The following is a 17,294-nucleotide window of genomic DNA, read 5'->3' on the forward strand; positions in this document are numbered from 1 at the left end:
CTGTTTAGTTCATTCAAGTGTACGAAAATATCGGAAAGATATGCCAACTTAGATACCCATGCAAATAAATCCGTATACTCATGCCCCTCAATAGTCAAAAATGAAAGTACCTCCTCTTTAAGTTCAAACATTCGCGTTAACGCTTTACCTCGAGATAACCACCGTACTTCTCTATGTAGCAGAAGTGTAGTGTGTTCTGATCCCATTTCTTGACACAAAACGTTAAAAAGTCGCATATTTAGGGGCTTGATGAAGTTCATGACTTTTACAACTTCGTCCATCACAATTTTCAGAGGAGATGGCAAAGACTTAGCAACAATAGAATGAGACAATGGTCGGTTCGTAAGTTAGGATTTACTTCGCGTACTTTACCCACGAATCCTTTCACTCGGCCTGTCATAGAAGCACTGTCTGTACAAACAGTGACGCAGTCCTCCCATGTTAATTCATTACGGACCACATATTCATTAGTCGTACAAAATATTTCTTCACCGGTTGCTCGTTCGGGTAGTTATTTGCAAAAAAAGAAATTACTTGCAATTACATCCCCATCAACATAACTTATGTAGGAGAGAAGTTGTGTGTGACCTCCAATATCGGTGGACTCGTCGATCTGAAGTGAGAACTTTCGACTGCTCTTTATTTTCTCCTTCATAATGTCTTCGATGTCACTAACTCAGCAGCTGATTGTGTCAGCAGAGAGAGGAATTTTTGAAATTTCAGTAGCAGCTTCTGAACCCAGGACTATTTTTATCATTTCTTTACACGCGGGCATTAACAGCATTTCTGCTGTTGTGTGTGGTTTTTTGGCCTTTACGATAAGTTCAGCTACCTTATAGCTAGCTTCCTGTACTTTTTGCGAAACACGTACTGACGTAGTCATGAGCGTCACTTGTTTTTTATTTTGTTCCAACAACCGACGAAAATAATTCACATCTTTACTTAACAGAGAGGAATGTTTTGTTGACAAATGTCATTTTAATTTACTGGGAACCATAGCAGCATTACTGAGTTTTTCACCACACACAACACATTCAGGGATTGAGCATGTTTTGTCACCACACCAAAAAAACCCGTAAGATAAATAGTTTTCACTATATTCCGGTGAACTACTTTCTGTTTCTTTCTTTCGGGCTCGATGGTTTCACTACTTGCACTCGAGGACGGACCACTCCGTACAAGGAACTTATCCATATCGAAAAAAGTTAATAGTAAGACTGGTGTAGCAATCCAATATTCACACTACTGCAGAGCACAGCTGTGATAGAACTGAACTGAAATACTGTAATTGTTGTCTGACAATGTGTGGGTCCTTCGGCGAAAGAAAAAAGCAATAAAGTTTAAGAAGCGCCGACAGACAGGCACAAAACAGCCAGCCGTACACAAAAGATGCAGTGTTACTAACAAAGAACTCTCTTGAATAGCTCTGTTGTATGATTGGTGCGGGCCGCTAAATGGCTTGCTAAAAGTCTTACGTGGCTTTCTTTGCGGTGAACACAAAGCTTGCCGCCTGTAACCCATCAAACCGGCCCAATATTACAGGCGAGAATACATATAAGATGAGCAAACTATAACAATATTGAGTAAATAAATTACATTAATTTCTATGAAAATATAAATGTTATCAGCAAGAATAAACAAGCACCTTCTTACTTAAAATCTACAATTAATTTCTTACAATATTATAATAGTAGGTAAAAGTTCACGTCACACCTTTCACCTTGTGACGGCACACCGGTTGTGGAACACTGCTCTATGGGACTTCTTTCCATGTGTGTTTCTCTCTTTATCTATTTCATCTTGTTACGATTCATCCTCATCTTTGCTATTAGCGTCAAGTGGCAGAAATGGGAAGTAAAATGAATCAACTATCGAACAAACAAACTTCTTAAGTAATGAAGTCCAGTGTTGGCATACACATACTGTTTTCCTCTAGCTTTCACCACATCATGAGGCTACATCAGGAGATAAGACAAGACTAGTCAAATTTTAAAACATGGGAAGGTAAGTTAGGTTAAAAAAGTTAAAATGGTAAAATACAATGCAGCGCCCTGTCACTCTTCCTACCCCAATCTTTTTTAACCTGTAACTGGCGTATCATGGTCCCTGGTACCCGTGGCCTAGAACAACGCTCTCGTTCTCTGTAGCAGTAACATGTACTTCCCTGTCCTTTTCGAAAGCTTCATATTTTGGAATATCACATAACCTTCCACTTTGCTAGCTGCGTTTTAGTTTCAGAGGAATAGACACCTGAGAGTCCCACGAACCATGCGGTGCTGTTTGCATAAGTCTTTTGGCAAGGAACCTTGTTCGAGAATCAGAGTTGATGATCCGTTTTTTTTTTAGTGAATATATTCTTGAAATTAAAAATAAATAAGTTGCAAATGGAAGTGATTTATCAGATTTGGAGTCTGATCATAAAAGTGATAATGAAGTACTTATCTCCACTGACTATCACTACGATCAATTGGCCTTTCCCCTCATTTTGACATTGTGCAGAATTTTTGTTTGTGTGAATTTTTTATGTGATTTTGTTTTCATTGGGTAACTACATGCATGTTCTGTGATAATTGAACAACTAAATGATTTTTGTATCTTACAGTCCCCTGAACCATTTACGAAAAACAAACAGTTTTTTGTAGTGTTAGATAGATTGAGTATTAAAAACCGCAATAACTGAAATTGTGGACAAAAATTTATCGTAATTCCATAAGGAAAATACGAAATAGATGATAATTTGTGAAAAAGTTTTCTACTGTTTTGATAACTTATGTAAATACTGAATTCAAGTTGGTGGTCCACTGGACCATGCCATGCCATTTGCGTTACAATGTGGCACCATGCCAGTTACGGGTTAACCTAACATCTCCCCATGTTGTAAACTTTGGCTATTCTTGTCTTATCTCCAATGAAACTGGACTTCATTTCTTAGTGAAATGATGGCATATGGTGTAAGTTATGCCTTATCTAAACAAACTTATGCTGGATATTTACTCACTGTGGTGTATTGAGTATAGTCTCCCAAGGAAAGAATAATGATAATTGCGATGATGATAAATTGGCAATAAACCAATAGTTTATTATTAATAATTTACTATTTACACTATTCAATTTTATAACAAGGAACTGACTCTCCATACAAAAGTTTCTGGTTATGACCATGGAGGTTGGCGCAATGATAGATCATTGGCATGCAACGACAGACCCAGGTTCTTTTCCTGATTGAATCGCAATCTTCATGTCACTTTTCAGTAAATTATATATTCTGTATATCATAAGCTATTTTATATATCTGGTGCAGTTGAATTTCTTGTTGAAGCTTCCAGCGGTATGGTGATTATTCCTGTAACATAATCAGAGAGGTGTGAAAAAAAAAAAAAATAGGTGGGAGATCTCTTCAGCCTCAGCTATTCATGCAATGCCATGTGCCAGTGTCAGATGCAATAATATTTTCTATCATGGCATAACAAATTTTGATGAAGATTATTTGTATTACAAATACATCTCTTGGAAAAAAGAATTGCACCTTCGTAGTATTGAATGATCAGAAATATAGACCAGTTATACCAGAGAAGGGAACATTGTTTTTGATATGAGAATCAAAGTCCAGAAAATAAATGCTGAGATAGCATATACATTTGCAATGGATTTTACTTTCTTGTGTGTACTTATACTGCATTTGTGACTTGAAAGAGATGAAAAGGTGAACGCTTCTACAAATAGCATATTTTTTATTATTCACAGTATTTTAAGAATGGTTAATATTTCTCATATTCAGAGTGCAATTCCACACAAACACACACATCTTCAGAATGTGTTCTTCGTTGAAATATTTTTTGGTGTGGTTGTTTTTGAAGTACTAAGTGAGTAAATAACCAGTGTGAATTATAAAATTGTTGAAGTAACCATGAAATATAGGCTTTTTATTTGTTTTTCAGCTGTGCCCATAATGGAATCCAATACATATGTTATTGATATTGAGTACTCTCCTCTTGTTGGTGGCTTTGCGATAGTGTTAAATGATGGAAGAGCTGCGTTTCTTACAGCTTCTTCACTGAAATTTGATCCTAATGTAAGTATACAATATGTCCTTGTAACATAAAATGCAATTGGTGTAATGTGCTCTCCTTCTCTCTCTAGCCAATCACGAAAGTATTTTACTAGGCAAAATGAGGAAATGGAAAGTGGAGATGCAGTGCTCACCCACACCCCAGTGGCGTGCAACTAAAATATTGGGGCCCCTTATTAAAAAAAACATGTCGCATTTTCAATGTAGAAGATAGATAGATCAGCGTCACATAGAGTAGAGGCACAGAATACTGACCGTAGCATCTCTATGGTCAGCGTTGCCAGAAACAGTTGATAGAGAACAAAAAGTGCTTTAACCAATGTTTACTGTAAGGTGGGTGGGTAGTTTCGGGGAGGAGAGGAAAGGGTTACTGGTTGGCTAGGTTGAGTTGGGGGGGGGGGTATAGTGGCTTGCATGCCTGCTATATAGGCCCTTTCCCATCGCCTGCGGAAAGATGTGTCAGAGCAGGGGGGTAAAAGATGGATGATGGCAACATGGAAACAGTTATTGAAGGTGATGTTATGGCTGTTGGTGTGGATGGCAACTGTGAAATCGGAGTTTTGGGTGGAGGAACGGTGATTATTAATCCTTAGGATCAAGGGGGTGGAGGTTTTGCCTAAGTAGAAGTTGCCGCAGATTTGGCAGATGAGGGTATAAATCAGGTTGGATGAGTGGCAGGTGCCGTTAGGCTGAAGGGTGAACTCACCTGCCGATGTGGGCATCAGGAGGTGGGGAGGTGATAAGTATGGGGCAGGTCTTGCATCAGGGTTTGTTGCACCTGTGAGTGGGGGGGGGGAGTGGTGTGGAAGGGGTGGGGGTGTTTGGGACCAAGATGTTTTGGAGATTGGGGGGCGGGCGACGGAAGATGACCCTCGGTTTATCCTGAAAGATGTCCCTGGTGTCAGGATCACTGTACAGGATGGGGAGGAGGGAGTGGAGGGTATGTCTGATTTTCGTAATGTGGGTGATCAGAGCTGGAAGGTTGGTTTTAGGTTTGTTGCGGTTGTGGGAGGTGGCTCTAGTGATTTGTTTGTTGATGATGGTGGAGGGGTAGCCACGGCTGGTTAGGGCTTGGTGCAGGCATAGGTTGTAGTTTTGGCAGGATGAGGGGGATGAGTTGAGGCGCTGGCCTCTGAGAGCAAGGGAAAATGGGATGGCTTTTTTGGTGTGGTAGGGGTGTGAGCTGGAGTAGTGGAGATACTGGAGGTGGTTGGTCGGTTTGATGTGTATGGAATTTCCAAATGGTCTCCTGAAATGTGGATGTCCACATCTAGGAAGGTCACTTGGTCTTTGGAGTGGAACCAGGTGAATTTGAGGGTAGTGATGACGTCAGAGGGTAGCGGACGTGCAACAGTTAGCTAACCCCCTTCATTTTGATGTGTTTAATAATTAGAAGAGAATTGAAGTACCTTGTCACACTATAGTTAAAAATCTAAAATAATCTGTGACACGTAACAGGTGTGAGCTATGTGGGAAATTTGTCTTGGTTCTTATTTGAATATGAAAAGCCTTGGGCCCCCTTTGAAAATATTTGATGGGAAGTTATATTTTAAATACCACACACAAAACTAATGTTAGTGGTAAAAGTTCATGAATTACCAAGTTTTCTTGTTTGTGTGGCAATAAAAAACAGACTGTCTGAGCAACTGAATCTTCCTACTGGATTTATAACTGCAGACAATTTATATTCTAAAAATTCTGACAATTGGTATATCTATAAAGGTGTGAGATGAGGGTTTTTTCTTCCTATTTTAGGCCATCTTCAAGCAAGATAATTAATACGGCATTTCTGAGGGCTCACAGGTTAAGTTGCCAGAAACCTTTAATTGAGCCAGTATGCTCCTGATTTAGGGTTCCCAGACGTCCCGTAAAATACGGGAACATTCAGTTTTTTGTTAAGGTGTCCCATTGTCCCGACAAAAGTCCTTGGGACAGCTTAGGGTCCCAAATTTCAACGATAGGAATCCGATAGAAAATAAGTAATAGAGTTTGTTATGTGTATTCCTGGTACTACTTCAAATGTAGCCAGTGGACCAATGAGAAAAACAAGCTGTTCTGTAAAAACTGTGAAATAATTTTTTGTTGAGGATTGTGTTTCATTTCACAGTAGTCTGCTTCAAAACAGTTAGATGAAAGACATATTGTGCATCGTAGCATTGAAAATTAAGTGTCCCATATTTTTTTCTGAATTATCTGGGAACCCTATACCCTTTTATTATCACAGAAATTTTCTTGTGGTATGTTACTGGGAACCCACTCGAGCACCTTCCACATGAAAATAAATAAAACAGTTGTGAAGTTATTTGTGGTGTCCACTGACTCTTATATTACAGTAACTCTATTGATACATATTCTAGGTTCACCGATCAGGCATTTCTATTTAGTGCTCTGTTCAGTGAATTTCGAGTTCAAATTTTGTCATTGTTGACCTACATTTGGTGTATGTTGTATTTTTAAAAAATAACTGACTGAATTTCTGAAATTATACAAAATTTCAGGAGTGCAGAGAAAACATTGCGTGGCCCTTACACCTCCCCCCCCCACTCACATTGCATGCGTTGCGGGGGTGTCTGCTATGTCACTGCTGCACACTCTTCCCAAGTTGTAATTTAATCTCCAATAATTTAATCTTTAATCGTTTTATGTTTTTTGCGGAAACCGTTTTGCAAAAGTTCTTGTGTTAGTGACTAGTGTGGAGTAAATTTGTGCTTTTCTGTGTAGCTTTTACCTATCCTGGGTTCTGCGTGAAGTTTTAATGTTCAGCAAGTACTGGAAGGAAGGAAAACACATTGTTTCTTGAAGTTACAACATCAATTGGTGAAATGAAACAAAAAAACATCAGAAGTACTAGTTGAGTGGCCGCGGTGACTCAGTTGGTAACGTGTCTGACTACCTTGCTAAAGGTTCTGGGTTCGATCCCTGGCTGGTTCAATTCCGGGAACTTTTCTAACGTTGGAAGCGGCCCCGACACCCACCCAGCATCGAATAACATGGGTACCTGGGGGAAACCCTGGGGGGTTAAAAGCGGTCAGGGACATGATGCTGATCACATCACCCCCACTCACGACGGATCAAGAAAGTGTGGGGCGTTACCCCCCACACCCCCTATATGCCTTCATGGATTTGAACATCACACAGTGCTCAAAGTGAGGGAATTACTGGAAAATTTTTGAGTCCTTTCTTGGTTGAAATGAAATGTGAAGAACTGGATGGATGCTTGTTTATGACACCAGTGAAGAAAATTTGTGTAAAGCTACCTCCTTTAACTAGGATAATTTGTGTAAGCATCCCCACCTGCTTCATTGTCTCCATTTTGAATGATACAAGAATAGAAAAAAATGTAGGAAGAAATACACAAGAATTTATTTTGCAAAAATAGGAGTGAGATTTTTACAATTTTACAATTTATTGATCTGTTGACTTAGATCAATAATTCCTATTATTCCTACAACAATTCCTATCATTCCACTGTTTCAAGTTTTGTAGTAGCAACATGAAAATAGTGTTTCCCCTCAATATTCTGCTGGAAGAATAGCCCATGTGTCAGCAATATGTGACATGCTGTAAAATAAAAATTGTCTTCATTATTAGAGGTGCATAAGAAACAAAAGAGTTACTTTATGCTATTTCCAGCTTTTAACAAAACAAAACACTTTTTGCAAGAACATTGTAAAGATGAAAATAAATGAATGTGGTCTACAGTTGTAACAAGCATTTAAATATGTTTCTTGAAATTATGTTTCAGGAGAACACATGCTCTTGTACTTAAACCATACCATAAACCTAAAACTAGGAACCATGTAACCATAAACTATAATAAATATCAATAACCTATGGCATAACAGCCCATAAGAGCCAGTGCCTACCTACTGACTGCCACCCTCACTCCCACCAGAAGTGGGTGAGTGATCATCTAACTCAGTTATGGGATGATATGAGGTCAGCACGACGGATCCCCTGTAGGTTTCCTATGACTGGGTTATGCTATTCATTCGTAGCTCCCCCATTTCCTCACGATGGTAAGTGGCCACTGGTCCCACAGGAGGAAAGTTATTATGCTTCTCCCAGGAGACTCAAACCTGCAAGGATCTTGTAACCGGAGCCCAAAGCATGACACCTTACACCACGTGCCCATGGTGCGAGACGTTATATAAACTAGAAAAAGAATTTTACAATGCAAGCAATACCTACATGGAAAAGGAAAAATAAAGGTGGTTTCATATACACAAATAACTGTCATATTACTTTTAAATTTTATGTCAGAAAACCTACAAGTGTACATGAATTTTGGCACGAGTGGAAACTGTATATATATATACTATGTATGTATGTGATATATATAAGTGATTTTGAATATGTAGCCGTTCATGTTTCACTTCTACATGTTGTATATCTACAATAAATTTCTTTACATGCATATTTTACATATCTTGTCCCACAACGTGAAGTGAAGTTGTTACAAAAAAGTAATGATTTTTTTCATTCTTTATTTTAGCAAGTCCAGGGGATTTGGGCTCAAAATATAGATGATGCTACTTGTGCTGCAGTGAATCACAAATTCCGATTAATAGCATTCGGTAGACGGAAGTAAGTATAGGTTGTTACGTACATGAATAGATAGACATATACTGGTTTAATTATACCAGTAATTTTGATATGTATGAAAAAGTTGAAACTTTCTAATTACTGGAAAATGTTTGAGTCCTTTCTTGGTTGAAATGAAATGTGAAAAACTGGAAGGATGCTTGTTTGTTTATTTTTTAAGATAAAGGAATACAGGTATGCCATGTTTTCTTCTTAATGATAGTAGCATAGTGGGTAAAACTATTACATTGTAATGAAAGGTTTCTGTGTTTACTGGTGGTGGATATTTCAAGGCTTTAAATCCCACTTTAAACTATAGGCAGAGTTCTGGTTAGCTTTATCAGTCATTTATTTGCTTAACTTAGTTTTCTAAAAATCAGAATTTTGTATTCTTTGTATTGGGAATAAGGTATTGTTACTAATACCACACATTTAAATGCAAAATAATTTACATAAAGATCAGGGATTTCCTCTCATTATATTTAGAATGCAAATAGCCACAAGTTCCGAAGAAACCCACAAATTTTTACTCAGTCAACCATATACACAAAGAACTCTGACAACATGAAGATACATCAAGTTACATTTTTATCAAAGTAAATCTATGAGAATGCATATATTAAAAGTAGTGGGTTTTGTGGTACGGACAGTGCGAGAAAGGAAGAGCATCCCCTCAAGCAGCTTTGCTACACTTAAAACTTGCTTAACATGAGCATATGAGTTTTTGAGCAAGTGTGGAATCTTGTCTAATTCAAGATTTTTGTAAAAATGCCCTCGGGAATTTTTCAGAAACGAAGAGCTTCCTCAGATTGATTTGTTTATACTTAAAACTTGCTCAACATGTTCATTTGTTTAAGTGTAGCACCTGCCTAACCCAAAGAGTTTTGTAATTCGGAAAGTATTAACTCTCCTCAAGCAGATTTACAAAAATTGCATCAGTTTGTCTATAAACTTGTATCCATACCCACTTATACATATTTACTTCAGGTTTAAGTTCAATTGGATACCATTCAATTTGATTATCTAATATTAAAACAATGCAATATGCAGAGCATACCTCTAGAATTGGTCCGTGTTTGCATGTTCCTTCCCCCTCTGCGTCAGTGTGTGGAATTCCCGAGACGGTAGTATTGATTTTTTTCCTCAGCGCATGTATTTACAGAAATTCCTGAATATTGCATCAGCCAGTTATGTGAGACTGACTGAGGGGAACAGACGTGTTGATACAGTGCTTCTCATACTTACTGGTTTAAATTCATATTGAACAATATTTGTTGTAATCCACTCATATTTAGAGTCAAGCTTATATTTGTCCCAGCCTGTTATACATAACAAGGTTATTGCTATTCAAGATATGCATGTTCGTGCAGGTATTTGCGCCGGGTCAGTGTGAATGATTTTCCACTTGTGGGCTATTGGTTTTACATTTGAATCCCAGGAAATTTTATATAAATACCAAAGCCAGAAATATTAAGTGTATACACACCTACACACATACACGCACATACAAATCACAGTGCTGAACCCAACTGATATTTTTTATCCAGTATAAAGTTTTGAATTGAAACCCAGGAAATTGTATATAATAAACAACAACAAAAATGCCGAATCAAAAATATTGTAATCAATGCAATAAAAATATATTTAGCTCTAATTGGGCCAGACATCAAAAAATTTGTAATCCGGACAAATACAAAACTCCCACAAAAATTTGCCCCAAATGCAATAGAAAATATAACATGGAATATTTCACATATAAACATAAAGATACTTGCTCAGCACAACCATCCACTTCTGCTCAGAAAAGAAGGCACGAAGCACCTGTTAATACCAGAGCGGCAAAACAGCTACGCCATGCACCTATCCGTAGCAGTTTTAATGCCCAACTTAGGGATTACCGGTTTGTATCAGAGCCAAGATGCGGCATTGAGAATTTCTTGAACAGTATAAATTCTGATCTGCAGGCAATTCTTAATGCACAAAATGGCTCTTATAAGCTATCCCTCAAATTGTTTGTACAATATAAGAAAGCAAATGGCACAAAATTTACACAGCCCCACATAACAGAAACTGTACCTGTATATTCAAATTCAAATTCAGACAAAATAATAGGCAATTTGATAGATCAATTAAATATCAAACACTCTGAATTTGCGGCAAAAGAGTCAGGATGGAGCCTATGCGGTTCATCACACAAGCTCTATGTTAATATTTCTGAATTCACTCCATTACAAGGATCCACTTATGTGCCATTGCCTGCTAATATCAAAAACAAAAGAGCCGTGGTCAATATAAAAAACGCCGACCAGAAATGCTTTTTGTGGTGTATATTAGCTGCTTTGTATCCAGTTTCAAGGAATCCTGAGAGAATAACTTATTACAAACAGCATGAACACGATTTTGATGATGTAATGGAGGGTTTGGAATACCCAATGTCAGTTCAGAATATTGATAAATTTGAAAAAAGGGCCAAACACATCAATGGCAAACAATTATCTATTAATGTATTTATTTGTTCCACTGGCAATTGCCCGATAGCACCTCTCAGAATCAGTACACTTGATGATGAATCTGCTATTCCGATTGATCTGCTCTTAATTGAAGGGGATAGCACATATCATTATATTCTGATACATAATCTTGAAGCTTTAGTGAGAACACAACTAGACAAATCCAATACAATATTCAAGTTGTGTAGAAGATGCTTAACTGTATTTGATGGTCAAAAAATGGTGAAGGGGGTTCGGGAAGAGAGTGCAGAAATTGCAAAAAACAAGTTAATTGAGCATCTGAAATACTGTGGCAATCATAAACCTGTTCATATGGTGATGCCCAATCCAAGTGAAAATTGCAAATTCAAAAAGTTTGAAGCCTCGTTGGAACACCCCGCATATATTGTCTGTGATTTTGAATCGAACCTCAATCCTCTTGCATTCTGTAGCCCAGATCCCGAAGAATCTTCAAGTACACCATACCAGCAACATGAACCTTCCAGTTTTTGTTGTGTGGTTATATGGGATGGTGTTGTTATTAAAGAATATTCATACAAGGGACCAAATGCCATCAAAATATTTGCATATATAATAGAAAATGTGTGCCGTGACATAGCATCTAACATCTTATTAAAATCAAAGCCTATGTTGCCTTTAACAGAGGAACAGATTGAAGATTTCAACAATGCAGAAAAATGCCCGGTATGTGATTGTGAATTTTCAGATACAAATATCAAGGTGAAACACCATTCTCATACAGATGGTCGATATAAACAGGCCCTCTGTAATAGCTGTAATATTAAGATCAAGAGACCAAGATTTGTCCCCATATTTTGCCACGGAGCATCCAATTATGATTTCCATCATCTGATCAGGTACGAGGGGTTTGACAAGCAGAATTTAAATATTTTAGCTGAAAATGATGAAAAATATATATCTATTAGCAAGATAATTAAAGTTGATGGTGTTCCTATTCACATAAGATTTCTTGATTCTTACAGATTTTTACCTGCTAGCCTGGCTACACTGGCCTCTCAATTATCTGATGATGACTTGAAAATCACACGTGCCTCGTTTCCAGATCAGGAGCTGAAATTAATTAGGCGGAAGGGTGTATATCCATACGACTATGTTACAGATTTTTCTAAATTTGATGAGTGTTCCCTGCCACCACAAGAAGCATTTTATAGCAAAATCAGAGGATCTGGAATTACTGATGAAGATTATCACCATGCCAAATTGATGTGGAACAGTTTTAAATGCAAGACATTTGGTGATTATCACATGGCTTATTTGAAACTTGATGTCACTCTCTCAACTGATATATTGCAAACATTCAGAAAATCTTCCATGCAAAATTATGGACTGGACCCAGTGTATTTTTACAGTGCCCCGGGCCTAGCATGGGCCGCAACGTTTTTCAACACCAAAAAGCCATTGGATCTGATCCACGATCAAGAAAAGTATCTGTTTATGGAGGAATGTATAAGAGGGGGGATGGTGCAATGTTCCCAGAGATATGCCAGAGCAAATAACAAGCATATGCCTGATTATGATCCAGCACGGCCATCAAATTATATACTGTATGTAGATGCAAACAACCTCTATGGTCACGCTATGATGGATAAATTGCCATATGCAGGGCTTGAGTGGGTTGAAGATTTCAATATTGAAGATCTTCAGAATTTTGATGACAGTGAATATGGCCTATTCTTAGAGGCTGATCTGATAATTCCTGATGATTTGCACAATAAATTTTCTGATCTGCCCCCAATTCCCGAGGTTCAGTGCTCACCTGGCTCTAAACAGAAGAAGCTCATGATGACTCTGGAGCCAAAACAGGGATATGTCATATATTACAAAAACCTCCAGTTCCTGATGAAGCATGGTGTTCAAGTGCCCAAAGTTGGAAAAGTCTTAAGGTTCAGGCATTCAGAATGGTTGAAACCTTATATTGATACAAACACGGAGCTTCGAACATCTGCAAAGAGCCAATTTGATAAGAGCTTGTTTAAATTGATGGTGAATTCAGTGTATGGCAAAACAATTGAAAATGTCAGGAAACATACCGATGTTAAAATAATTACTGACTCCAACCGGAGCAAAAAATTGGTTGCAAAGCCTAATTTCAATTACAGAAGAATTTATGATGAGCACATGGCACTTTTCAACATGATGAAAACAAAGATTAAGTTTGATAAACCTATTTATGTAGGGGCTGTGATATTGGAATTGTCCAAATTACATATGTTAACATTGTATTATGATGTGCTGAAACCTTTTTATGGTGATCGTGTAAAATTATTGTACATGGACACGGATAGTTTTATTCTTGAAATTCAAACAGAAGATGTTTATCAAGATATGTCACAGCCTGAATTGTTTCAATATTTTGATACCAGTGAACATACAAAGATTCAACATCACCACAACAAAAAGGTGCCTGGCAAGTTAAAAGATGAGACACTTGGTGATGTTATTGTGGAATTTGCTGGGTTAAGTGCCAAGATGTACAGTTTTAAAACATGTAGTGCTGTTGTCAAAAAAGCCAAGGGCATTGGCAGAGTTACTGTGGAAAAAGAGCTTGTATTTGAAGATTATAAAAATTGCATCAAATCACAGAATTCAATTAGAACATCAGAAAATAGAATTCAGAGTGAGAATCACTTATTGACTTCAAATATTGTAACAAAAGTGGCTCTGGACCCACATGATGATAAGAGATGCATTTTATCATGTGACATACATACTTTACCTTGGGGGCATTGTGATTTGAAAAGTGGGAAACAATGCCCAATTCCAGAGCATGATTTGAAATAAATAAACATGCCTATGAACTTATTTGGGTTCAAAAAACAGGCTATTATGGACCTGCCGACACCACAACCCTCTCCTGATTTACAATCTGTAATGTCTAAACTGAGTGGCTTGTTAATTATTCATCTGAACAGCATATTTACAGATAATGATGAAGAAACAGGCAAAACATTGTACATATTTAACAATAATTTAAATCATTACCAATTACCTGTAGGTGGTCAATTGCAATTTATTACAACTCCTGAGGGTGATGTCAAGATTTCAGTAGGGAGAAATATTTACAGAATTAAGCACTCAAACATGATTTCTGGCACTGTTTATACGGTTTCTGCTGGTGACTGCTTATATATTGAGGTCCCTGGATCCTATGACAAGCTTATACCCTTTTTTATAGAATTAAGAATCAGATACTCTATAATAAATAACCATTAAAAGAAAATGCCTAATGATATATTTGGCCATACAAGACATGAAGATCACAGTGATGAGATTCTTATGCTTGATGTCAGAGTCAAGAAATTAAGAAGTGATTTACAAGCTTTACAAACCACACTCAATGCCAGCCTTCAATTAGAAATTACAAATTTGCAATCACAATGCATGGACCCTCTTCTTAAAATTGATTCTGAACTCAAATTGCTGCTTCAGAAATATACTGATCTGGCAACATTGGATAATTTTCAAAGTTTAGAAGAAGCTGTAGCAGCTCTTCAAGCCAAATTTAAGACCCAGGCCACCAACTCCGAGCAATTGAAACAGCAATTGGAAGAACAGATTAATAATGTCCAGACACAGCTCCAAACAATTGTCAAAAGCATAAAATCACAAGAAGATTTTGATCTAGTGATTTCCACTCTAAAAGAACAGATTCAGTCACTCCAGATACCTAATCTGGATCCTCTGCACAATGCCATAGCCGAGGTTAAAGAAAAAATTGAGACACTTGAAAATTTTATGAACAACTTACCATCTTCTGATGCTTTGAATGCAATAACTCGGAGTGTTGCAAACATCAAGCTGCAACTTGAAACATATGAAGATTTTGGAAAAATTCAAAGTTCCATAACTCATCTTGAGGGTACAATAGCAGCAGTGCAAAGTGATTTGGCAAATGTACTAGAATCTCGCCTGCCTGGAATTGTAGATACCCTTGTCAGTGTCCAGCAACAAATCACAAAGCTTGAAAACCTCAACACCGAATCTGAACTATCTCATTTTCATCACTTGATCGATGATATCCAAACAAAACTTGAAATTTTACAACAATCCACACCCTCTCAGGCAGATATAGTCCTGCTCCAAAATGCTATGCAAAATGTGGCTGATGCTTCTGAATTAAATAATGTGAAATTGGCACTTGAATTTTTGCAGAATACAGTATCAAATCTGCCTACATCACAGGAACTTAAAAATATAAAGAGGGCAGTGAATAGGATATTGAAATCAGAAGATATCAAGAATATCCAAGCAGAGATCAAACAACTCACTCAGACAGTGGCCACTCTTCCAACCAATCAACATATTAATGAACTGCATGCCCTGTTTGAGGATATCAGAAGACAAGTCCATGATCTTACTGCTCAAAATTCAAAATTGGCAGTTGTTGAAAATTTACAGCAAATTGTAGCTAATATCAAGCAACAGCTAGGGACCATGGAATCCAATCAAGCAAATGCTTTGTCTGTTTTTGCCACCCAGCTTCAAGAGATTGTGCAACAATACAAGAGACTTGCTGTGGACATAAAAATAAAGCCAGGCCACGATGATGTTGTTAGAACCATCAATGAGCACCTTGAATCTGTAACAAGCAGATTGCTTACAGCAGAAAAAGAAATAACGGGCATAATCGAGAATCCAAAACATACAGTAATTCTTGAATTGTACAGCATTCCCAACAAAGAATATGATTCACCATTTACACCAGGTGGCAAAATATATATGCTGTCCCCTGCACAATTTTATTACCAGTTTTTTGTTGGAGGCACACTTAGACCAATCAAGATCAAATATTGGCATCAGCCACAGGCACATCACTACCCTACCCTATCAATAACAAATGCTGACAACAAACCAAAAATCACCAGTGTAGAGTTAGAGGATTTTACAGATCCCAATACATTAGAAACAGCCTATACTGAAGATGATGGCTCTCTGGAATTTAAAATACAAATAGGGGACAAATTATATTTAGAAAATCCTGTAGTCTCAGCTGCTGAACACCCCATAGTTGCAATATTCTTGTTTACATATCATGTCTAGACAAATTATTGTTGATGAATTACACAGACAGGCCAGACATAATTATAAGAGACTCCCAGTAGTCACAAAGGGCATAGATGATTTATGGCAGAGCGACTTGATTGAGTTGTCAACTGGACAGTTGAAAAACTTAGACAAAATCAACAAGGGCTACAAGTATCTACTCACTGTGATAGACACATTTTCAAAATTTGCCTGGGCTGTGCCACTCAAATCCAAGACTGGAAAATGTGTTACAGAAGCCTTCGGGACAATCATCAATCATTCAGGAAGATCCCCGCGCTATTTGCAAACAGATAATGGCAAAGAATTTTATAATTCAGTGTTTCAACAATTTATTAAAAGCCAGGCAATAAAACATTACTCGAGTTACAGTGACCTCAAAGCCTCAATTGTAGAGAGATTCAACAGAACCCTAAAAAATCTTATGTATAAACAATTTACCCTTCAAGGTAATTATAAATGGATTAATATTCTTCCAGAACTTCTACATAAATATAACAACTCGGTCCATTCCACAATCAACATGAAACCCTCTGAAGTAACTTCATCTGATGAGCAAAAATTGATCAGGACTGTTTATTATCCTAGATACCAGCCAACAACAAGAAGGGCCAAATACAGGGTGGGTGATCAAGTAAGAATCAGCAAATATAAGCACTTATTCAAGAGAGGCTTTACGAGAAACTGGAGTACCGAATTATTTACAGTAGTTCAAGTTAAACCCGGGACCCTTAACACATATATAATAAAAGATCACCGAGGAGAAATTCTCAAAGGCCGGTTCTATGAACAAGAGCTCAGCAAAACTAAACAGCCTGACACATATCTCATAGAAAAAATCATCCGCAGAAAAAGCAACAAGTTATTTGTCAAATGGCTGGGTCATCCGGAAAACAGCTGGATCGATGCAGACAAAGTGATAATATGAGCACCTGGGATGTTATAAAGAGGTTGCCAGAACCTGAACAGCAGAATAAGAGAAATGGCAACTTGCTGCCTGATAATATTAGGTGTCTTATTGTTGGGCCATCTGCTTGTGGTAAAACTACACTAATGGTTGATAATTT

General features: G+C 37.5%; 1 protein-coding gene across 2 annotated transcripts in view; it reads left to right on the plus strand.

Annotated features, from left to right (window-relative positions):
* The window catches only part of Rich (Guanine nucleotide exchange factor subunit Rich), a 211,240-nt gene that overhangs the window by 90,381 nt on the left and 103,565 nt on the right, over positions 1 to 17,294 (plus strand). For both annotated transcript variants that reach the window (XR_014441698.1, XM_083122778.1), the window contains exons 5-6: positions 3,939 to 4,072; positions 8,565 to 8,656. Coding sequence is in view for 1 of the 2 variants with exons in the window: in XM_083122778.1 (XP_082978904.1) it covers positions 3,939 to 4,072; positions 8,565 to 8,656 (226 nt within the window). In the remaining variant the exon portion in view is untranslated. The remainder of the gene's footprint in view (positions 1 to 3,938; positions 4,073 to 8,564; positions 8,657 to 17,294) is intronic.

Source organism: Lepisma saccharinum, chromosome 5, assembly GCF_977018435.1.
Source record: "Lepisma saccharinum chromosome 5, izLepSacc3.1, whole genome shotgun sequence".
Lineage (NCBI taxonomy): Eukaryota > Metazoa > Arthropoda > Insecta > Zygentoma > Lepismatidae > Lepisma > Lepisma saccharinum.